The 25,653-nt window shown below is 43.5% G+C and overlaps 1 protein-coding gene across 2 annotated transcripts in view; it reads right to left on the bottom strand.

Moving 5' to 3' along the window:
* The window catches only part of GNAO1 (G protein subunit alpha o1), a 174,752-nt gene that overhangs the window by 83,223 nt on the left and 65,876 nt on the right, over positions 1 to 25,653 (bottom strand). For both annotated transcript variants that reach the window (XM_063109162.1, XM_063109163.1), the window contains exon 3: positions 3,246 to 3,387. In XM_063109162.1, the coding sequence (XP_062965232.1) occupies positions 3,246 to 3,387 (142 nt within the window). The remainder of the gene's footprint in view (positions 1 to 3,245; positions 3,388 to 25,653) is intronic.

Below are 25,653 nucleotides of genomic sequence, written 5' to 3' on the forward strand. Positions count from 1 at the left end.
TCTGCCCCTGCTAATCCATTCTGCACATGCCATCATAATCATTTCCTAAAATATCACTTTCATCTCACCCCTCCTAAGCTCAAAATCTATCAATGGCTGCCTACTGACAATAGGATAAAACCCAAACTCCTTGGCATACCTTCTGTACTGGATTGAATTATGTCCCCCAAAACTCCTTGAAGCTTGAATTGTGTCTTCCAAGTTTTATGTATTAGAAACTTGGCCCCCACTCACTGTTAAGAGGGTGGGAAATCCTATTATGGTAATTGAGAGGTGGGGCCTTGAAGAGGTGATTGGACTGTAGCACCATGTAGTGAATGGATTAAAAATGGTGGTCAGGCGGGTGGTTCTGAGGGCTTTAAAAGAAGGGATTGTCTTTTGCTCGTTCTGCTCTCTCTGCTTCCACCATCTTGCAATGTGAGACCCCTGGGTTGCTGTCCCCACCACCAGATGGACTTTGGACTTCAAAGCCCCAGAAACTGTAAGCGATAAATTACATTTTCTTTATAAATTACCCAGTTCCATGTAGTTTGTTATAAGCAACAAAAATGGGCCTCACCAAATCTGGATCTAACTGTACCTTCTGACTTTTGATTGCCTTGCTCATACTCTCACCCTCTTATCTGGCCACTGGTTTCCTCCACCCAATAAATTTCCTTTGGTCATCATCAACCACTGCCTTGACTCGTACTCTTTCCCTGCTTCAAGTACCTTTCCCCACCCACACCAGCATTTATCAAACCATACCTGTGCAGCCTCACTTCTCTAAGAAGCTTCCCTGACCACCTCATGGAAAGGCTGTGCCCATTCAACTCCTGAGCCCTATCTTCCTGAAGAAGAAGACCTGCTCCTTAAGGCCACAACTCACATGCCTGTGAATCTTCACTCTGGCCTGAGTCTTGGGTTCACTTTCCTGTTCCTCACAGGTGTGAGAACAGAGTGGGGAGGTGCCCCAGTGCCAGGGAGACCTTGTCCAGCCAGGAAGATTGTGCCTGATAAGCCCCTGCTGTACTGGGGAGGGGCCAGGCACTTGCCATGATGCCAACCTGCCCTGATATAACTGGCCTGGGACTCTACTGTGTCCAGTGGACTCTCCAGGGAGGCCCCACTTTGATCTCAGTCTCCCCTTCCACTGTAGCCTTCCCCTTCCTCTGACTTGAAGGCCGACTAGACTGGGAAATCCCACAGAGAAGAAGCAGCCAGAGAAGGGCCTCTGTTTCGTACTGACCCCACAGTATAATCCTTAAGATCATATTCCTAGCAATTCCCAAACAGTCATTTCTCTAGGCAGAATAAATAAAATGGGAAAAAAAGAAAAAAAAAATCCCACAGGAACAATTAATGTTTTCCAAAACTGAAGGAAAGAAGCATTCCAAAGTCATGTGGACTTTTCTGGGTTATGACCAGAACAGGAGATTTTGGGGAAGGAAGAGTTGGTGGGGAGGTGGGCATGGCAGTGAACACGCACACTCTTGGAAGATCTTGTGTGCCGTGTGTGTACATTTGTATGTAGAGGGTGTGCCTTTCGCACTGTGTCTGTCATCTGGTTAACTGAGTTTCAGGCACCATGCTCCCTCCCTGGCCAAAGGGAGACAGACCAAAGGACTATGTCATGTCTGAAGATCAGACCAGGCATTACCTGCCCTGGGCTAAGTAAGTTATGAGTTAATACACGTAAAGTGTGTAGCACAGTGCCTGGCAGTGAGTAGATGCTCAACAAATGACAGAATATTTCTATTCTCATGTCACAATTATTATTAAGATGAGTGAAGTGCTGTGCTTAACTGGGCTAACTCTGATGATATGAGGAGGTATTTTCTGAGTGTCTGGCTTCTCTGGACACCATTCCCACTGTGTTCATTCCTGTACCACCATCACCTAGCACATGACTGGCACACTGTAAGCCCACAGTGAATGCTTAATGGAAACAAGACAGGGAAACTAATGGTGCCCCTCCAATCCCCTTCCCACTTTCCATAGGCCCTAGCTCAATGACCAAAACGAAAGCTGGTCTCCCAGGGGAGAAGAGCTTCCTTGTAGAACTAGCTTCCTGACTTGGCTTCCCAGAGGAGCAACAGGACCCCCTACCAGCACCTGTCTTCCCACCACAGGCTGGCCCCGGGCACACTCTGTCAGTCAATTCCCCAGTACTTGCAGGAGCCAATGCCTGAGCCAGGATGACTCTGCCCCATGGAATTAGGATTTTGTGCATAAAACAGTAAATTTAACATTTGAGGCTATCTGTCACAGCTGATTTATCAGATCCAGAGAAGGCCAGGATCGTTTTCCTCTATGAGGGAGACAATTTTTAGTAAGGACAGGATTTGTGTATAATATACAATTGAATCACACAGTAATTAGATTAATGCTCTCCATCTGGGGGCTCCAATGCAGAGCCCAAGTGCTCAGATGAGGCCTCTACTTACTCCCCTTCTCCACACTCCACATCACAGGGAAAGGATCTCTAGGATTCACAGTCCCAACAGAGGATAAAGAGTTCCTTCTGGATTGAATTCTCTGAGGCTGTTTTCTCCTCTCCCTCTCCCTCTCCCTCCCTTCTATTTAGTTTTGCCAGTGTAGCTGTATACAGTTTAGTCTTACAGTTAATGCAAACGTTTGCAAATAAGAGGCTTTTATTTACTTATTCCATTCACCACTTATCACATGCCTGGAAACTCAACTGAAAAACAGTCCCTGTTCTAGGACATTGACTTCTTACAGGAAGGAGAGCCCCTTAGGTCCTCAGACTTACCCAGGAGAGGTAGGAAACATGTCCCCCGGTATAAAGGAGGAAAGAGAGTCAATTCAAATGGCTGCTCTTCACCCCCAACAAGGCAAGAAAAATTCTTCTAAGGAGAGGAGATGGTGGCTAGGTAAGGCTGGTTTTGTTTAATAAATATTTTTCCTGTTCAAGTTAATTGCCCAAGGACAGGTATTTATACAGTGTTGTGGCAGCCCCACTTTAGAACAGTCACCAACCCTTTCTCATCTGCAAAATAAAGCCTGGAATTCTGTGGCTGTTGCCTGTCTTGGTGACTGCTGTGGAGGTTTGACTGTCACGGGACCCTTTGTATTTGCCAGGTGGATTGGTACAGTGGTTTAGGTTCGTGACTATACCACCATATATCTCTTGTATACAACATAGTCTCGTCTTGCTCCTTTAAGGCAGGCTTGCATTATAAAGAGGAGGCAGTAGGGTAACAGAGACAGTCCTCTTCACTGTGCCCATGGGCTTAGGAGCCTACCTTTCTCTCCTTGTCACCATATTCGATGCCCAAAGTGTCCATGGCCCGGACGATGGCTGCCAGGGACTGGATGGTGTTGCTGTAGACGACAGGCTTGTACTGTTTCACATCTTCTCCAGAGAAGCCATCCTCATGGATGATCCTAGAGAAAAACCACACATACCACACCTGATGAGTGCACTGTCCTCACTCAACACAGAGTGCACAGGTTGTGGAGCCTCCAGGCCAACCCTCTGGTTTAGCTGGCTGAGGGCTAGTTCCAATTAGGATGCTGAATTACTGAGCTGCTGCATTAATGCTATAAATATGAAGGAAAAATCTACCAGAATTACTAAAAATAATCTGAAAAACAATATATTGGAAAAAAGAAATGTAGTCTTCACATTCCCTATATACAGTGAAAGAAATATCAGTCAAGGAGCTGTCCATAATACTAAAAGCACTTAGAACAGGAGGGGCACACACTTAGCACTCAATAAATGTTAGTTAGCTATGAGCATTTTAAGCAAAGCTCAGGGTGTTAACTTAAGTACACACCCAGGGGCATATTGTGGAAGATTCGCACAAGAAATCTTTCCAAGAAGTCTGCAAATGAATAATGTACGTTTCTTTCACAGAAAACCCACAGTGCTTTTAATGAAGGTAGGATGACTCACTTAAAAGGAACAAATAACCATCTCTACCTTTGACAATGGAAGTCAACAGGAGTTGGCCTACTCTTCCAACCTTGGCTGGGATTTAACCACGCCACCCTTACTCTGGTAACACAGAGGACACGAAGAGGACATCACAGTTCTCAGAGGCCATGTGACACTCCCTGGCTGCTACTCAGTACATGCTCATTGCTGACAAGGGTCCGGATAGGAGAGAAATCTAGAAAGAGGGGAATCACACCAAAACTTTGCAAGAATCCTCTTATTATTAAAGTAATCAAGAAAGAGCAAATGAATTTTAAGACTAACATCCAACATTAGTCATTCCTCAATAAATTGTGTAAACCCTTCTGTGGTTACATTTTTCAGTCCAAGATTAAATCTACCTGTAACATATGTGTACACCAATATAACAGTTCCCTTCCACTCACTACAGCCCCTTTCCATTCCTTCACCACCGTCGGTATATGAGAAAATTGCTAACAATTTTTCTTTTTTTAAAAAACATCTTTATTGAGATATAATTCACATACCATACAATCTACTCATTTAAAGTATACAATTTAATGTTTTTCAGTATATTCACAAAGGTGGGCAACCATCACTATAATTTAATTTTAGAACATTTTTGTCCCCCCGAAAAGGAAATCTGCACCCATTAGCAGTCATTCCCCATTCCCCACCCCAGCCCTAAGCAACCACTAATCTACATTCTGTTTCTATAAATTTGTCTATTCTGGACAGTTCATATAAATGGAATATAATATATGGTCTTTTGTGACTGGTTTCTTTCACTTAGCATAATGTTTTCAAGATTCATCTATGATGTAGCATGTATCAATAGCTCATTCCTTTCCATTACTGAACAATATTCCATTGTATGGATATAACACATTTTATTTATCCAGCTGATGGATACTAATGATTCCTGTTACAAAATTTGATTTGGTGTTGGTTATAGGTCTTCACCCTGAGTTTCTCTAAGAAGCAGATCAAAATGACCCTGTTGACTTTTCCTTGACTTTTACTAGCCTTAAGTCCATTTTGTAAAGTCCCTTGAGAGTGCATTTAACCAGTCCAAACCACTGGTGCACTACCCCAAAGAGATCTCAAAGTGAACTGCCTGCTCCTACTGTAAACGACTAGAAAACTGGACAAAATATACAAAACAAGTGTTTTCAGACACTAGTTTTCAGAATAGGCAGTGCAGGACTCTTATCCCTGCAAGAAGAGAAGCCAATGGGTGAGTGCCATGATTGCCTGGGCTTTCTGCCTGAAGGAGTTTACCAGATCACAGTGCAGAGAGGGAGAACCCAAGCAGAACATAGCCTTCTCCTGAGCAGAAGAGATGAAGATCAGAGATCAGGAAGGCTAAGGTGGCTGGAATTCGAAGGGCAGCATACCAGAAAGGAGAAAACTGCAGAGAACAAGCTCTAGACATCTACATAGGGGTCTCCTTGAGTCTTTGGCTGAAGAGGATGAGACTCTCCAAGCAGGGCAAGGAACAACTACCAGAGAAAGAACAAGTACTAGGGAGCTTACAAACTGAACATGTCCCAGAGCTCATGCAAGGCTGGAAGATGTTCAAGTTCCGACCAGCCAGAGTGCAGAGTCCTTGCTGAATGCCTGGGGGCATCTAGCAGAGACCCCGGAAGGCTCAAGCCATGGTATTAGGGCTAAACTAGCCGTGGAGTAAAGGCTACTTTAGACCTGCTCTGACAAAGCTTAAAAACAAGCTTCAAAAAAAAAAAAAAAAAAAAAAAATCAAGCTGACCTGCAGGTAACTTAACTGCCTGAGAGTGAAGTCCAACACTCTTTAAATGAGGACAACAAAATCCAGACATTCAACAATATAATATTCATACTACAGCATCCAATAAAAAAAATTCCTGGATATGCAAAGAAGCGGGAGAGTGTGACCCATACTAGGAGAAAAATCAGTAAATAGAAGCAGACTCAGAAGTGACAGAGATGATGGAATTATCAAATAAGGATTTAAAAACAACTACTTTTTTTTCTTTTTTAAGACTAGTTAAGTGCAGTAGTGAGAAGTGGGGAAAGAATAGAACAAGGACTTCAATCTGTAACTGACCATGATCAACTGAGAAAACTCACTGCCTTCAGACTGGCCTAAAAACATCTATTTTAAATACTTTAAAGAAATTAAAGGAAACCATGTATGTAATAAGGAGAGAAATGGAAGATGTAAAAAAGAACAAAATAGAATATCCAAAGATGAAAATACAATATCTGAAATAAAAATTTCACTGGCCGGGATTAACAGCAGATTACACACACAGAAGACTGGTGAACTTAAAGACAGCAATAGAAACTATCCAAATCAAAGTAAAGAAAGAAAAATGACTAAAAATGTATTATGATGTTTATAACATATGTAAAAGTAAAACTTATGCAACAACAGCATAAAGGATGGGAGGGGTAAATGTAAGTATATTGTAGAAAGTTTCTTATATTACATGTGAAAAGGGTATAATATTACTTGAAAGTAAGGTATGCTAAGTCAAGATACACATTGTAAACTGTAGAGCAATCACTCAAAAACCATAAAAGAAAGGCAACTGTTACCCAGATTCCATGACCAGACTCCTTTAAGAGGGCAGGATCTGAAAGGTACAGGTGGGATTTGCTGGTCCCCAGATGTTATATGCCTTCCCAAAAGCCAGTGCAATGAATCTCTCCTGCTTCATTTTTCACTGGCAGGTCCTGCCACTCTCCTGGGAATGCACTCTAGACCCTTGCCTGCTGATAAGATTTCTCTCCCCCTGGGGATGGGACTATCATTTTTCATACTTATTAGTATCATGAATCTTTATACCCACCTAACAAGGTAGAAAAGGTAGGTTTTTATTGTACTCATTTGACAGAAGAGGAAACTGAGGCTGAGAGATGTTAAATAATTGGCCCAATGTCTCTCAGCAGGTCAGTGCCAGAGGTTGGTCTTCAAGTTCACAGTCCTTCCTATCACACCTCAATCCACGGGATGGACTAGGCAGAATATTGCCTGGCAGGTCTCAGCCTGGTGCCTGGGTGTCCCAAAATAAAGAAGCTTTATTTGAGTTTTGCAGAAATGATGCAATTTGGGGAATATTGCTCAAATCATGATTATTACTCCTATAACTTGTTCAAATCGGCTTACATTAGCTTAAAATTGGGCTTCCTGTCTTAGGGTAGAATTTTATATCCCTTCCACTACAAAGTAATAAGTAATCAATACCAGAAAACTTGGACCATACAGAACAACAAGAAATATTATTCATAATTCTACCACTCAGAGAAAAACACTGAATTTTTTAGTATAAGTCCTTCCACAGCATTTTTTTTCTTATGCCACATTCCTCTTCTTTTTACCCCAGCCTTGATTTGAAGCAAATATCCTTGAAATTATCAAATAAGGCTCCTTTATTTTCTGTCTCCCCATATCATTCCAGAGAAGCAGAGTAGAGCAGTGGTTAGAGTGTAGGCATCAGACAGGCCTGAGCCAGCCCCAGCTCAATCACTGAATCAACCTCTTGACCTGACCTCTGGGCCTTGGTTTCCTCATCTGCTAGTTGTTATGAGGAATAGATGTGAAGTGCCTATATCATATAGTAAGTATATAATAAATGGTAGCTATTAGTAAAACTATTCTCTTTCTAAAGTCAAAATGCCTCAAACAATACTCTGGTTTCTCTTCAGATCGCATAAATCTTTCGCCTTTTACAAAATGCCTCAAACATAATTTTCTTCATTTGTAGTATTAAAAAAAGCAGAATAATAATTGTAGCTAATATTTGATGAGGATTTACTCTCTGTGCTAAGAGCTTTACATGAATCATTTTATTTAATCTTCAAAATAATCCTAGGAGATTAAAAAAAATTTTCTCTTTACAGGTGGGGAAACTGAGGTTTAGAGAGGTTAGACCATTTACCTGAGGTCACACAACTGGTAAGGGGTAGAGTGGCATTAGAGGGCCTGCTTGTGACCACTAGGCAGATGTTGAGAGGCAGGGCTGCTTCTTCCACCCTGGGTCCCTATATTCAGGTTCTCAGAGGATCCAGAGATTTCATACAAAAAGCAAACATCAGAACTACCCTGCAACATCTGCCCAATGCTCCAGAGGGTAGGGCAAGGAAAAGAGGACTCTGGGTTGGGGTTGGAGATGAAGCCCAAGGAAGTTCAATCTTGTGTGACAGCCCAGGTCTGAGTCCCGGAGGTGACAAGGCCAGGATTTGGAAAGCAGGAGTGAGGCTCCATGAGAAACTCTAGAGCATCTCACACTGCAGCATCTCATATAAACTGTTCTTCATCTACTTAGCAGAGTGACAGAGGGCAGAATCAAGTCCCAGAGATATCACTTGAGCCCCTGGATCCAACCATGCCTGAAGCCAACCCTATCCCTACACTTGTGAGTGATATGAGCCTAATAATTTCCTCTTATTTCTGCATAAGCTAAGCTGACTTGGGTATCTGCCACTTATAACCAATAGAGTCATGACTAAAACATGTTCTGTACTTCAGTACCAACAGTAAAGAGATCATTTCCCAGTCGACTTGTTTATTAATTTTTTGTCTTTATTACCAGCCTACCCATTCTTGGCACTATGTCTTTTCCACCTCAGCTTCCCCTCCTCATATTACCTGGCATAGAGCTGGGCTCCAGATAGTGAATAGAGAAAGTGGAACATGAGCCACGCATACATAGATGCACATGATCTGTACCTCTCCAAGGAGCTCACTAAAGGAAGCAGAGAGGTGTGTGTGCATGTGCATGTGCATGCATGTGTGTGCATGCGTAAGTGCCGGGGGGGGGATCCACCAGATTTCTTAGCCTGCAGAGCAAGGTCATCAAAAGGAAGCCAAGATGGAATCTGCATTGATGCCCACCCCAAACTCCAGAACTCTTGGTGGTGTTGTTCCAGGCCACCAGGCCACCAAATCAGAAGCACCATAAGCAGCAGGAGGTCTGCACAGGCAAGGGCTAACTCTGCAGGCCCGAGTGTTCGACTTTGGACAGAAGCCGCCAGCTGGACTCTGGGAACCTGGCAATGCTGCTGCAAGAGGAAATCTCAAGTGGAAATGGGGAGTGAGGAGGGTGGCAGCCAAGCCTGCCTGAGTAGGTCTGAGCTTCCTGGGAAGAAGCAACTGAGGAGGGCCCTCCACCCTCCCCATGCTCCATTCCTCACTTTGCTGCCTTAGCTACCCTGCAGGAAGCCTGCACATTGGCTCCCTTTGCTCTCTGCTTCCCCTTCACAGTATAGGATGGCACTTAGCTACAGTGAGACTCCCCAGAGTGGCCTTATATGGTCACAGAACCACAGGCTTGGGAGCTGGAAGGGAACTTGGAGGAGCATCTGGCCCAGCAGCTCTTCTCCTTCTCTGAGTCACAGACCCCTCTGACAAATGTACCAACATACATGGTTTTCCGCCCAGTTTCTAGAGGTTGCTGAACTCACAGGCATTATGATGCTGGGACATATGGTTTTTCTTTCCATCTCCAGACTGGATGAAATGCCTTCCTGTGTACTGGGACTGTCTCTCCACCCTCCACCACAGTCCTTTTCACTCAGGTTAAGGGGGGAGGGGTCTTCTAGCATGTGACTGGGTAATTCCCTTAACTGCGTGGGGCTTCTGTTTCCTCTACTGTTCCCTGGAGGCGGGCATGGTATAGTAGTGATCCTCACTGTTTTGTGGTTCGGATCAAAAGAATGAATACATGTAAAGGAGAGCACTGGCAGAGCAAGCACTCAATCAGTGTTAGCTATTACTATTATTATTGTTGTCGTTATTGTTACACAGAACTTGGTACATAGAGCAGCAGTGGGGTTGGGAGGAGAAAGTACAGTCGCTCAGGTGCCCTGTGTCTGTCCTCTTCAGGAAGAGGACATGAAGTGGGTTCATGGGGAGGGAAGGCTGAGAAGCCCTGAGAGGACCACTGCCTGCCAGAAGGAGGAGGAAGGGTTAACAAGCCACAGCAGAGAAAGGAAGGTGGGGGGCAGAGACCCATTCTCTGGCCTAGAGCAGAGAATCTGCTCATTTACTACAGGAACATCTTGGTAATGGAGGTAAGTTGAGAAGCTGAATTTCCTGATTTAGGGCTGTGTTGATGTTATAAAACATATTTCTAAATATGGCTGTCTGGGTTAGAGTCAGGGCTCGGTGCTTCACTCTTGTGATCACTGACAAAGTGTCTTGTGCAGCCATTTTTATAAAACTATGTTTGGGCCGAGCCTGTGGCGCACTCGGTAGAGTGCTGCGCTGGGAGCGTGGCGACGCTCCCGCCACGGGTTCGGATCCTATATAGGAATGACCGGTGCACTCACTGGCTGAGTGCTGGTCACAAAAAAAAACGACAAAAAATAAAATAAAATAAATAAATATAAAACTATGTTTGCGTGTGATTGTTTTTTGGGGGAGGGGAAAGCCAGTTGAAGTGCCCATGTGTTAGGTGTGTTAGTTGCCACCCAACAGCATTCCCTTCTCACCATGGAGAGTTCCTTTCCCTGCCTCCCTTGCAGCTAAGAGTGCCCATGTGATCTAGTTCAAGCCTGAAGGGGAAATGGCTAGAAACACCTCTGTGAAAACATTTTCCTTCCTGGCTTAAAGGAAAAGGCCTTTGAAAATTGCTTTACTGTCCCCCTTCCTTATCCCCCCTCCCAAAATGGCTGTCCCTCTACCAGCCATCCCCTGGCTTCCTGCCTTTTATTATGTACTTGTGTGAGGAAGTAAATGTTGGAGTCCTGGTAGCCATCTAGTGACTATGAGGTTAGATGTCACCCTGAGGATGGCAGATCAAAGGGGTAGAGGGAGTTCCTGGTGATACTGCTGAACTGCCAAACCAACTCTGGGACTGTCCAATAACAAAAATTATACTTCCACAATGTTGCTCTCTACCTGGGCCAGAGAAATGATCCTTCTTGAAGCCCACACCACAATAATCACTTTCTAGGTGGGAAACTGTGACTTACAGAGGAAAGACTTGCCTATAGGCAAATAGTTTGTAGCAAGGAAGGGACAAAATCCCCAGAGGCCTTTCCATTGTGCCACAGACTTCTTATCTCTCCTGGTACTCCACTAGGGTAGGGGAGGTGATGGATGACACCAGGTGAGAAAAACACTTAATCAATTGCAAAACAGAAAGGTTTTTTTTTATATGGCCTCTTGGGGAGCATTCTGTAAGTGTCTTTATTCGATAATTTCCTGATTCATTTTTCATATATTATTTGGTTACCTTCTATGTGCCAGGCACAGTATGAAGTGCTAGTGATATAAGAGTGAACCAAAAGACACAACCCTTGCCCTCGTAGAGCTTGTATTCTAAGGGGGAAGATAGATAAAGTAAATAATTTCACAAATGATTTTGTAAATTATAATGGGGGTAAGAGAAAAATATGACCTGGAAGAGCATACAAGTGAGGGACCTACAGTGTGGGCACAGGGTGGAGGGCAGGGCCAACCTCTCAGGAAATAGCATTTAAAGTTTAGCAAGAGTTGGCTGGACAGACAAGGATGAGGAGAGCACATCAGACAGGGGAAAAGCTTATGTTCAGATGGCACCCTAGAGAGCCACTCTGTGTGGTCTCTTTGTGTCTTCCAAAGCCCCCAGCTGGCACACAGGTTGCTCAGGAAGCGTGTGCTCAGTGAATGAAGGTGGTTCACGTGATGGCTGGTAGGACTGGAAACCAGAGAGTCAGGAGAGCTGCACTGGCATAGATCTGATGTTCCCTCCTGAGGCAGGTTTCCATTGAGTCTCAAAGAGAAGGCGTAAATAGTAAGTGAATTCAATGGGGGAAATGTCACAAACACCAACCAGGCTAAAGGCACTGGCAGGAAACAGCAGACCAGCTTGGAGGCGGGCACAGCAGAGAGGAGGCACCCAAGAAGGGATGAAAAGGGCCTCCCCAAAATCCCATCCCTCTTCTCCCTGCGGAGCTCCCACTGACTCCATTTTTACACTTCCTTTCACTTGAATGATGTCTTGTGGCTGGTGGAGTCTGACCTGCAGGAGAGACCTGGCTCCCTGACTCAGTAGATATCACCAAGAATAAGGACGAAGCAAAGGTCTACAGTGGTTCGCAGGGCACAGGGTGTGTGCAGGGTAAAGAGATGGGTGAGTGGTAGGAATTTCTAGGAACTGCAGCAACCCCAAAACCCTAGAGGACACCATTCATTCATTCATTCCACAAATATATACTGAGCTCCTGTTAAGAGTTGGGCACACCCTGATTCTTCTATTCACAGTGTGAACTGCGGGTAAAATCTCAACCTTCTTGGGTCTAAGTCTCTCCCCTGTAAAATGGGGACAATGACTCTGTCCCTAACAGGGCCGCTGGCAGTATTAAATAATGTGTGGGGAGAGCCTGACACAGTTGGGCTCAATAAATGTCAGCTGCTAGTATTATTTAAAAGTCACAGACAAATCAGTGCCAAAGCAGGGACAGACTATTAGTCTTGTTTCCCAAGCCATGAATCCCTCTCCCACCCAGTGCAAAAGTGCATTAACCCAACTGAATGGGATGCTGGGGGGTCAGGGGGAATCAATGTTTTGAATGACTGGCTCAGAGACCAATGGCTGGGCAGAGGTAAGATGTGTGTGTTTTGCAAAGCAATTATACTGGGCCCTTGATTTCTGATTTCCCAGAATCCCAAGAGAGCAGAGGCACCGAGACCTGGAGGCCCCTGATGGGAGGTCAGAAGCTTCGCTCTTTTCTAGACATAAAGACTGGCTCCTTGACTGGCAGAGCCAGGGCCCTCCCAAGGTTACTCTCTCCTTCAACCCTCCACCAAAGGCTTCCTCCTCCTCTTATCCAACAGAACTGACTACTATGTGCAAGGTGCAGTTCACATGGCACACACCCAGGAGACAGTAGTGAACAGGACAGACACAACCCCTACCTTCAAAAGACTCACAGTTTAATAGGTAAAGACAGAAAATAAACAAATAAATATTATAGATTAATAAACACAAAACAGGTAGATTGATGGGATGGGGATAGAGTTAAGAGCCAGAAAGTGACATGTGAAGCTGAGGCCTGAATGGCAAAGAGTGGACCTTGCATATATATGAGAAAGAACATTTCAGGCACAGAGGACAGCAAGTGCAAAGGTCATGGGGCACCTTGTGTGTTGGAAGAATGGCGAGAAGCCAGCAGGGCTAGAATGGAGTGAGAGACAGGGAGAGTGGGGGGATGAAGTCAGAGAGGGCAGCAGGGGCCAGATCATATATGACTAATGTAGTCCTTATATTTTTTCTTATCTACACTTAAAACAAATACTTGCCTATTAAAATAAAAAATGTTCAACTGTGTACCTCCTCAAACCATCTTGACTCCCACCAAGATGCTTTAATCACTTTCTTTAAAAGATCATTTTAAAATGGCAGCTCTCCCTCTCCTTTCGCTGACTTCTCCAGCCCTGACTTGGAACACTTATGGATTCCAACCCACATGGCTAAGCAAAAGAGAAGAAAAAAAAATCAGCCATCATCCCACCACCTGGAGGGAATCACTGTCCACCTGTTGGTGGATATTTCAGTCCTTTTACCTGGGAGTCCATATGTGTACTGTTTTTCCTGAAACAGAATCACACTGTAGATTTTTTTTTTTTTTTTTTTTTTACACTGAACTCCATGTTCATTTTAAGGAGTGTTTATTAAGTTCCTTCTTCATGCCAGGCGCTGGGTACAGAGCAGTGAACTGGACCTAGATAGCTGAGCCTGACTTCAGCAGCACTGTCTAGTATGGGAGCTGGGGGAACATAGAGGAGGGGCACCAAATTCAATCCAGCCTGGCCAGAGAAGATTTCAGGAAGAAGTCATCAATGTGGCTCCGTGTCCCCCCAGAGTCTTCACTGGCTGCTTGGTTTCCCATTGTCTGAATGGGTTGTGAGTTATTCAACCAAACCTCTGTCAGTGAACATTTGGGTTGCTAACAAATGGGAGCTCTTCCCAGCTTCAGATGCAGCTGCTGGGGATGTGGGAACACCATGTGACCACACGCCTACTTCTCCTGGGGGAGGCAGAAAGCTACAAAACCTGGACAGGACAGGACAGGACAGAGACTGGGTGATCCCTGGGCCTTATAGGCTGGGTTCATGTGAAGCATGTGAGCTCAAATGAGATCCCTCAGTTATCTGAGAAGAAGAGAAGACCCAATTAAAAACATAGCTGTTTAACTGTGAAGTGGTATGGCATGAGAAAAATTATTTTAAAAATAAGGATTGTTTATTAATTAATACTATATTTAAAACCTGATATTCTAATATTAGGATAATGCAGATTAGAAGGGTACCCTAAGGAGCTCTAAAATAATAGTAACAGACAAATCAATCCCCCAGGGAAAAGACTGGTACAAAACAATGGGTATGTCCTGTTGACAGTGACTTGCAAAAATCAATTATAAAGATGCCATTTTTAATAAGGGGTAACTCTGGCCAGAGGTAAAGATGTCAGCTGCCAATTGTTATCAGATAGAGCCAGGGGCAAGGCCAGGACTTGTGATTCTAATGCAGAGCCTCTGCTGCCATTATGTGGAAAATAACACGGACCCTACCCTTTCCCAAGGCTCATGGTGCTGGGGAAGGTGGAGAGTGCACATGCCGGTTCTCATCCCATGCTGGTGTGATGCTCAGAGCACTGCCTTCCAGAGCTCCATTTCTTTTCTTCTTGGTGGTATGGCTGGTCTGAATCGGCCTTGGATTAGAGACATCGTGCCTTGGACTTGGAGGAAGAAGACCCAGGTTCTTATGCAGATTGACCATTAAGCAGCATTGCAACCCCAGAGGAAGAGGGTGGAATAAGCCCTTCTTAGGCCAGCCTCATCGGCCTTGGCCTCAGAACCCACCTTGGTGTTAAGAGGAAATCCTTTGAAGCAGCTCTGCCAGCATCCTATTGGGAAACCTCTGGACTCCTGACCTACCTTCAAATTCTGGCCACTGGCCTTTCCCATGCCTGCATGTTTAGGAAATACCGCCATTTTCTGTGGCAGCTTACTCCCCAATTTTGTCACTCAGGAGACCTGGGGTCTAGTCTTGGCTCTGTCACTGCCCAGCTGGCATAAGCTTGGTCAAGTCACTGGGACTCTGGACTCATTTCCTATGTGTATTGCCCAGCCTCTTGGACAGGTCTGGTGGCAGCTTTGGGGTTGGTTTGTGTCAACTCCCTGTGATCACCCTGTTTCTCAGGTAGACGAAGCTCTATGGTCATGTTTACATCTATGTCTTTTGCCAAATGCTGACTTTTGGAGAGATGTAACAACTCACAAAATGTGCAGACTCATGGAAACAAATAATCAAAGGGTTTCTTGGTGGACAGAAGACTGAGGAGCTCTGAAACAGAGACCTGCACAACCTTGTGCTTTCAGGGCTCTGCTCAGATGTCACCTCCTCAGACCACTTTGCCTAAGGCCCCTTCCCTCCATTATTCCATCTTTACCCTTCCTTATTTTCCTTCATAACCTGCATCACCACGTAATACAAGTCCTGTTTCCCCACATAGCAACGTGAGCTCCATGAGGACGGGGACCTTGTCTGTCTTGTTCACTGATCATAATGCCCTGAGCAGTGCCTGGCACCAGTGAAGGATCAATAAATGTTGGTTGGGTGGCTGAATGAAGCAGGTGATTGCTTAGGACATCTTCAGCTCTAAAAGGATAACCTACATGTAACTCCTTTCTGTGAAAGTAGGTAGCCTTCAGAGGCTTGGCCAGGCGAACATGTATGTCTCCCCCTTACCCACCTCAACTCATATCCCTGGCTGTCAATCCCATCTCCACCCTGGGTGCTGACTAGTCTTCCCTCTTAGGGCCCAGAATCTCAGTGATATTGACTAGAATTGCTCCCTCACTCGCCAGCATGTTTGCCCCTTTAGCCCTAACATCCCGGTTCTCACGGGGTTCCTAGGAGTTGGTCCTACAGCCACCTGACGCCATCCTCCCCGTGCTCACTGCTGGGAAAGCCCAAAACTGTTCTTTGAAACCCAACTGTTAAATTCACTTGTTATGTTGCAAAGACATCACAGAGAGCTTTATGACTTCTGAGCCCTTTTTACAATGCCTTATGTAAAGACATGAGCTTTTGTTAAACACAGTAAAAGCCTGTGAGTGAGGCAAATTGGTACAATGTCGATTTTACTGCCTAGATCTGAGTAACATTTCTGGTTTTCCATCTGCCTGATTAGGACAGCTGCTAGATTGCCCTTTCATCTGCTACTGACATAATAAGGTGAAGTATTCTTATTAATACATTATGTTTAATATATGAACAGTATCACACATTGGGGGCAGTTTGCACAGCTTTTTTACTATATTTTGTGGAGAATGCACAAATGAGGCTGCAGAGCTTTGCTCATCTTGTTCAGTCTTTGGGAAAAACAAAACAAAACAAAACAAAAATTCCTTCCTTCCTGTCTACAGTATGTTTTTTCATTATTTATGTTCCCTGCTCATTAGCCCCTGCATGTGTTCTCATGAACCACAGGGAAGAGAGAAAAGACCACCAGAGCCTGCTGTCTTTGGCAGACAGCTCATGGACAATGCTTTTAGAAACCCCAGTCACCTAAATGTCTCCCTTTCTGACACCTGGCCAACAAGCCCCAAAGTCTCTGTCATCCAAGCAGACCCTGACAGTGGGTGGAAGCGCTCCTATCCAGGCTCCTCACTACTCGCCGTGGGGTGTGGTGGTAACTCACTGCAGAATATGCCTATAAGTGAGGATGAGCCTTGTAAATGGCAAGTAAGGGTTGTGGTGGACATCTGCTGTTTTTGCTTGCCCAGTCTCTGTTCTCCCTTCCTTTGGAGACAGAACCTCAACTTTCCTTTGGGGAGTCACCCTTCTTCAAACTTTAGGGACTCTCCCCATTTCTAGCCTAAGTTCCAAGGGTGAGCCCCTGACCACACCTGGTCCATCAGTGTAGCACACACCTTGATCCAGCCATGCCTGAAGCTAGTATACCCCTCAGCTATTCAGTTATATGAGCTACCATGTTTCAGTCACTCGGGGGCAGATTTTTATTCTTAGCAACCAGGAGTCTTGATGACAGCAGTGAAGCAACATAGTCCCTGGAAGTTTGTTTAGAAGGATGGTGCAGGGAACTAGACTAGTCATGTAGGCTTGATGATCTGAAAGGGGTAGCTGATTACTGCATAACTTCTGAGGGCTCTAACAGTATAGGACAGCATCTGCTCCAGCCCCATTCTACAGTGGCTGGCCCAGGTTGGAGGTAACTTTCTCTTACAGGTTTTCAGGGATCAGCTGCTCCCAAAGTACTGTCTGCTCCTCCCCTCCACCAATCCCCCTTTCCCCCAAATCAGGAACTTCACTCCCATTTCTTTCCTAGATCACAGACCTAAGCAGCCTGGAAAATGCTTTTCATAGGCTCTTGATTTTCTTCTTCCTGTTGTTTTTAAATGAAGACTTGTTATTCTTCTCCTTTTTTGCCACATGATTGGGCAGGGAAGGACATCAAAACACCACCACCCACCTACAGAGACAAAGAGGCATGAAGAGAGTCCCTAGTTCTCTGTGGCTCTCAGGTTGCTTGGCACACACATGGGGACAGCTTTGAGATTTGCCACAGAGCCTCCTTGCTTTGACCCAGATGGTGGACTGCTTTAGGTGAAGTGTTCTGAAACAGAGACGAACATAAAGTGCCCTTCTCAGGTTCCTGCTGAGAAGAGTTCAAGGCAAAAGGTATAGATCACTCCAAATGGGGAAATCACCATTTCTCATGCCCTCTGGGGGAAATGCTGGTGGTAAAGTCTTCCAAAAGCAAGTATGAATGCACATTCCTCTCCAGGGTAACGCATGTCTCCCCCAAAAGAAACAGCAGTGGTCAGTTGCCACACCAGCTTTCGCTGGACAGAGGGCCATGTCTGCACTTGGCCAGGCCCCTGAACCTCTCTGATTGCTTGGATGTGAGCCACATTCTTCTGGTTCCCTCTGTGTTACCCCTTTGTTGGGCCTTTGAAAAGCATATCAGGTGAGGGCATGTCTTGCCAGATCCAAAGAAGCACAGTCACAAAAAGACATAGCAAAACCCAGCCCAGCCAGTCTTCCTTCTCCAGTGGTGGATGTGGCCCAGAAAGGATACCAGTCTCTGTGTGGTGTATTTAAATAGCCACGCAGTGGCCTCCTGGGTTTCCCACCCAGCCTTTCTCAAGCAGATTGTAGCTCCTTATTAATAATTAACCACACGGTGGGTCATGCCAAAAAAAGATGGTCCATAAAAATCACTACGTGGGCTTCCACATTGATTCCCCTCTCTAGGGATGTTCAGGTGGTGCAGTGTGTTCTGGCTCTCAAGGCCAAAGGCATGCACTCTGGCTGCAGGCCTAGCAGATCCCGCTGAGAGCCCAGTTGTGCACTCTCAGCCCATTTTTGCCGCAGCTGGGCTCAGCATTACCACAAAATTGGGGCTTAGTTGGTGGCTCTGGAGGGCAGTTAGTGTCTCATCCCTCATCATGGTCTCTGGGCCTTCTGCAGAGAGTTAGGCCCACTTCTGGTCCAGCGGCTGGCAGCTGTAGGATTTCAAATGTGAACCAAACCTGACATTGGCTCATGCTGAAGACAAGCACTCTGAGGCGGGCAGGTCCCTCAAGTTGCCATCCTGAGATCTGTCCACTCTGTCAGACTCTCCTCATTTGGTTTTCAGGTAGAGATGAAAGAAAACACATGCACTGCCTATTGTCTACACCTTCTCTAATCCATACTACTCAGTTACGCTTGAGCAGTGAGAGCTGGGTCCTGGGAATGATGGTAAAGAAGCACTGAAGGTGCAGGAACTGTGCTGAGGGCTGCACGGACATTCACACATTTCATCCTCCCAACAAGCCTCTGAGGTAGGCTTGGACCTCAGCTCCTAGCATCAGCCTGGTAAAAGCTATACAGGTGTTAGTGATAGCTCCATTTTAAAGATGAAGAAACTGGTCAACAGAGAAGTTAAGGTTATGTGGCTAGTAAACATGGGTGTTTTCAGGAGCCCTTGCTCCTAGCTTCTCAACAGACAGCCTGCAGACTACAATCTCCAAGGGATATTGATGACCTCAAGTATAATCAGAGGAAAGAGACCAGGCTGGTGAGGGATAAGACTTTTGACCAACTGGAAAAGAAGGGGAAAGGCATTTTTAGAATTTCCACATTTAGAAGGGGTCCCCATAATCAGATTTCTATTGTCATACAGGCCTCTATATTGTATACTCTTTAAATACTTATCCAGTTTCGTAGATTAATCCTCATCAGATGAACCCGAGCTGCCCTTTGTGCAGACCACTCAATAGCACTGTCTGCCGCACTCCAGCACAGTGCCAGACACATGGTTACCGAAGGAATGAACAATAAATGGGTGGATGAAGGCTGTCCAGGGAGATCCCTGACACTGTTGCTATCACCCTCATATTCATATTTGCTTACTATTAGCATGGCCAGCTCTGCTGAGACAACTGTCCTAAGACACTTCTGCATCCAACACAAGTTTATCCATAACACAAGTTTTATGGAGCAGGGTGGTGAGAACTGGGAAGGATGGTGGGAGGAGGTAGAGAATACACACACTTTTCAGCATGAGATGTAGCACAAATAAGGCTCCCAAGAGTGGAATTCAACTCAATAAACATGCACCCAATGCTGCCTAAGTGCAAGGCATGGCATTTGCCTCTTTGGTGCAGGTGGCGCTCCCTGATGAGGCATGGCAGAGGCATTCAGGCAGCAGGCAAGCCTGAAGGTGCTCATGGCTCTATTTCAGGTGCGTTACTCCAGTGCCTGGTGGGCCTTCCTCAACTGGTGCTGCCCAGGCCCTCTGAGACCAGGCAGGTCCTCTTGCACTGGCTCCCACATTTCTCCAGCTCGAACACAGACTTGCTGACTCCCACTGATCACAAAATGTTCTTGGGGCTCTTTGGCTGGTCATATAAGAATGCGTAAGCAAATATTTTCCTTCCCGGTGTGGGCTCTGTTGTTCGAAGTCTCTTATCATACTCTGAGGGTTGGACAACAGACTACCTAAAGCTAGGCTTGTGCCTGGTGGCACTTTCCATGAAGAACAAAAGGCTGTGTCCTGGAGCTCCCCCATATAACTTCAGATTAAAACTTCTCCCTGTCCTACTCTCATCAAGCCCCAATCCATTGTCTCTCCCAAAGGAGATGAAGGAAACTCTCCCTGTCTCCTCAGCACCCCTCAATCCTGGGAGGGGCTCTGTGATAGGCAAGGGCTACCCATAGGCTTTGGGAGAGTGGCAGTTCTGTCTTTGGCACCAGTCCCTGGAGAAGTTGCTGGGGGACATGACTCCGGCTCTTCCTGAATGGCAAGTCCCACTCTTCGGAAATACTATCACAATCGTCATGTTCATGAACATGTTCTCCAGTGATCCACAGGCCCCACCAATCCACAGCCCTCAATCTCCTGGCCTGCTGGCCCTGTCAGCATTGTGACCCCTGCACAGAGCCAATTAATGGCATTAGCCACAGGTTACTGGTAGAATAAATGTTTCCGTCATGTTGGTAGGAAGGAAAAGTGCTAAACTAATAGCAGATTTTTTTTTTTTTTTTTGTCATACTAGTAAATACAGGCAGTAGTCAGGTCCAATGACTCTGGAACATTTAGTGTGAAACATGTTCAAACTTGTGAAACATGCCCAGCTTGCTTCCATCTTTTCATGTAGCCTCACTGGAGGATACTACGCACCCCAAGGATCTGACAAGATGCATGGCCAACCAGAAGGCTCTGCCCAGCTGGAAGTTTGGCCACAGTCTATGTTTGCACTTAAGTGCTGCTTGGTCAGATACATGGAACACTAATGACAATCATGTGGCCTTAGCTGCTGGGAAGTGGCCCAGAAATGATGGGAGGCAAACCTCTTGAGCTAGCCAATGCTAAGGCACTTAGCCACACTGCTTGGCAATGAGGAAGAAACCCACTCTCTAAACACTGGAGTGCCCCAGGGCTTAGACCTTGGACGACTGACTCAACATCTCCACTTAGATATGCATTAGGCATTGCAAAATAAATGGGCTCCTCACTGAACTACTGATTTTCCATTCAAACCTACTCCCCCATCAGCCTTCCCCACCACAGAAAATACTGTTGCCTATCAAAGACTCTGAGCATGTCTTCCTCTCTTTTTCATTAAAAGGCACTTTAAAAAAGTGTTAAAGAGGTGTCAAAGACATAGTAACACCAAACTCAAGACTTTCTATTTGTGACAATCAGAAGAACTGAGAGAGAACTGAAAAAAACAACTTTTCCACCATGGGATTTGTTATTGAATACTGTGTCCTTGTACCAGTGTAAATCATCTTGGGGGTCATCGGCAGTGCCCAGCTCACAATCTGAGGAATTCTGAGTATACGATTCTGGAATCTAGTCCAGTGTCTAATTTGATTCAAGTACACAAAGAATGGTGGGGCTGGTGGGGATGTTAGTGGCTCTGGATGTCAGTCATAGAAACAGCCTGCCTAGAGACAGACGAGAGAGAGAGAGAGACAGACAGAGAGAGAGACAGAGAGAGAGAGACAGAGAGACAATTCTATAGTCTCAGCTGATCCATTCGCAATTGAGAGAAGATGACAGGGATCTTGAGAACATGGCAACCTGAAAAAGATTATCATCTCTAATCTATCTGTCCATCCTAAGTCAGAGAATTGCTGAGGCTTTTGGGCAGGTACATGTAGGAAGTAAGGCTGAAAACTGGTGTGGAGATCTCTCCCTTTCCCTTCTCTAAAGACCAACTTTAGAGAGCTTTAGAACAAGGATCAAAAGCCATAGATACTGGGAAGAGCTTGGCCAGGAGAGATCTGTGGACGCCCTGTGGGTTTGCCATATTGGCTCAGGCCTCCCTGGGCCCCAGGAGGCCAAGTAGCTGAACAAAGGGTTGCAACCCCCTGCCCCTGGGGCTGAAGGAAAACAGGCAGGTGAGGGAGAAAAGATACCTCCAGATGTCCTAGGAACAGACTGATGGCTTGCCTACCTTGACACCACAGGCCCAGAGGGTAAGGGCAGCTGCGCCCCTACCAGCTGGGGAGTGCTGCCCTCTGGACTCCACAACCAGAGGTACCAACGAAGAATACTCACAACATGCTTCAAAGTGCCAGCAGCAGCAGATCAGTCAGAACAAACAGTGCACTGCCTGGTGAAGTACAGCTGCTCTGGGAGACAAAGGGCAACCCAAACAAAAATCACACCAGCCCTAGAGCAATTCAGTACTTTCTACATATTAAAACAATGTCTTCTGGGCTATAGTAGATGAGTCCCCGTTGAGATGTGAATTAGTGGCCTGGAAGACCAAAAGGAAAAACTATCTCCAAGTACAGAGCAGAAACATAAAGAGAGAGACTTTATAAGGGAAAAGATAAAAGACCTGGAGGGCAGATCTAGGGAGATCTAACTTGAGAATACTGGGAGTTCTAGGAAAAGAAAAAGGAACCGATGGAGGACAGCCAATATCTAAATAACAAATAGAAGACAATTCCCTTGAGTTGAAAAAAGACCTGAGTCTGCAGATTGAAAAGGCTCACAAAGTTCCAAGAAGGATGACAAGAAAATACATACACATAGGTTATCCTGGTATAATTCCTAAACTTGAGAATGAACATAAAACCTTAAAAGCTTCCAGACAGAAAGAACACATTACCCATAAGGAAAAAAAAAAAAAAAAAAAAAATCAGACTGACATTGGACTTCCCATCTAAAACACTATAAGCAAAAACAGTAGACTATCATCTATAGACTACTCCGAAAAGACAACCAAAGCCCCCCAAATAGTTTGCCCATCACTTTTTGGGGCAAAAGATCTTTGCAGACATGCAAGAATTCACAGAGTTCAGAGTTTATCACTCACACATTCTGTCTATGGAAAATACTTAAAGCAACAAATAACAAATGCACCAGAACACATACTTCCACGTGAACGGAAATGAACAGGTCAGGAAACCAGGATGAGTAAGAAAGTTTGCTCACACACCTGCTCCCTCCCGTTTCTCCTAAATCTAAATGGCAAACAAACAGAACTGCTAAATAAGGACTCTGAAAATAGAAGGGTCTTACTACAAGGGAAATTCCAACAACAGCCCAAAGCTAAAAATTTTAAATGACCCTAAGAAAATCAAGGAGATGAAAAGGAGGAGAGCAAGTGTTCCAAGGTTTCATCTTAAGTAGGGGACAGGGAAGTAATTTGAAAGGTCTCACACCATTGAAGTAAGGAAAAGCAGGAAGAAAACAGAGCATCTTAGAGGAAGAAATAGTTATTTTGTGCTGCCTTGTTTTCAGATAACAGTAGAGCAACATGTATTTGATTATGCATTAAGAGAAAAAGAATGTAACCTTTAATGAAGTGGAAAATTAGAGAACTTTCAAATTCACATAAAGAAAAAATGAAATGCAAAGCAACTCTATCAAGCCAGCGATAAAAGGGGAAAAGAAACAGTGATGGAATTAAATTATAAACATACCCGTAGATAGAAGAAATACAGTCAAGTACAATAGTTAATGGATTACATTTCTCATTAAAAAAAAGAGGATGTAAAAAAAATAGAATCTATTGCTTAGAGCGAGAAAAAAAGATGTTAGATCAGGTTAAAAAATTAAAAAACAAAAACAAAAGCACCAGGTACATGATGTTTATAAGAAAAGTAATTAAAATAAAGAAATAAAGGTATAGAGAAATATTGAAAATAAATGTACAGGCAAACAATGCAGAGGATAAAGATATTTGTAATAATAAAAGGAACACTTTATGAAGAAGTTACAATCTGAAAGCATTAAACATAGAAGCTAAATATATAAAGCATATTATTAGAAATAAATAAAATTTTAGTGTGAAATTTCAAAGATGTCTATTTCAGAAATTAACGTATCTTGTAGGCAAAATTTAATTAAGATAACAGAGAAAATGAATAATACAATTCAAGTTACTAGAAATATGTAGGGCTTTACATTCCTTGAATACAGAACAGACTATTTTTAGGGATCTGGATCATTTACAAAAATTGATCATGCACTGGGTCACAGAGCTAAACCTTAAAAATTTTACAAAGGAAAGCTTTTACAGACTACAATCTCTGTTCACAATCAATGAAATTAGAAATAAACAAAAAAGTGAGAAGAAAAATATTGGCTTAGAAATTAAGAAATCTACTCTTAGATAAATCAGGATTAAAGAGAAAATCAAAAGGGAAATTACAAACTATCTAGAAAGCAGTTAAAAAGATCACCTCATACCAATTCCCATGAGACAGAGCAAAAGTTATGCTTAGAAGAAATTCAAAGCCTCTATGATTAAAGGAGAAATACAAAAAAATAGAAGAACTTAGCCCTCTTAAAAAATTGCAAAAAGAACAAACTAAAACAAAAGAACCTACAATTGGTATATTAATAAAGTTAAAAGCTGAAATTAATAAGATTAAAGACAGGAGAATAGTAGAAAGTATAAATAAATGCACAAAACTAAAAGTAAATAAAATACAATAAATCTTAACGAGGCTGGTTAAGAGAAAAAGAGCAAATATTCAAAGGTCAGAAGCAAAAAAGGAAATCTAACCATAGCTGCAGAAAAGATAAACAAAATTACAAAATACCACATGCAGACCCATGGCCACACACCTGAAAATATAATTCCATACCCAAACATAAATTACCAAAATTGACCCAAGAAAAGGAACATTTGAATAGACAAATTATCATTTAAAAAAAAATTGCAAAGGTGTTCAAAGATCTATCATTGAGAACGGCACTAGGACTAGACAGAGTTAATTTTATCTAACCTTTAAATGACAGATAATTCCAATATTATTTCAAGGATTCTAACCAACTGAGCTAATTGCCCAGCCCTTAAGGATTCTACGTCACACTAAAAGATGAAGAGTTTCCCACTTAATTTTAAGAAGCCACCATAAGTTTAATTACTAAAACCTGAAAAAGCACAAGAAAGAAACTACAAACCATTCTCATTTATTAAAATTGATGCAAAAATTATTTTTAAAAATTATGAAATTTAATCTAGCCAAATATCAAAAGAAAAAAACATCTTAAGATTAAACCTGTTCATTTCAGGAATGTGAAATAGTTCAACAGCATTATCTATGACAGCCACAAAGTAAGGGGGGAAAACCATACAATCACCCCTGTAGATGTTGAAAAGGCACTTGTTAAAATTCAGACCATTCCTAATTAAAAACCAGGAATAGAAGATAATTACTCATATAAAATAAAAACTACTTACCAAAATCCAAGAGCAAATATGACTGTAAACTGCGACATTCTAAAACCTTTTCAATTAAAATCTAGAACTAGATAAGGACAACAGTAATCATCATTATTACTTATCATGATCTACAACTTACTAGCATATTAAAGCAAGAAAACAGTATCAATATTGTAAAACAAAAGATAAAATAACCATTTTGATGACTTTTGGATATCTACAAAACCTAAGAGACTGTTGTTAAAAAAAAAGTATATTATAATTAATTAGAGAATTGATAAGGTGGCTGGATCCAATATAAACATTCAAAAGTTAATAGCTCTTCCATTCTAGCAATAAGAATCTAAAAAAGGTATGTTAATTAGCTCAATTTAGCCATTCCACAATGTACAATTTCAAAACACTATGTTGTACATGATAAATTTTAATTTATACACAATTTTTATTCGCCAATTTAAAAAATTAATTTTAAAAAGATTCAAGAAAAAGAAATAAAGAAAATATTCCATTCACAACAGTAACAAAATTATAAATATCTAGTGATAAATTATACAAGAAACTTACAGAAC

This window comes from Cynocephalus volans, chromosome 10 (genome assembly GCF_027409185.1).
Source record: "Cynocephalus volans isolate mCynVol1 chromosome 10, mCynVol1.pri, whole genome shotgun sequence".
Lineage (NCBI taxonomy): Eukaryota > Metazoa > Chordata > Mammalia > Dermoptera > Cynocephalidae > Cynocephalus > Cynocephalus volans.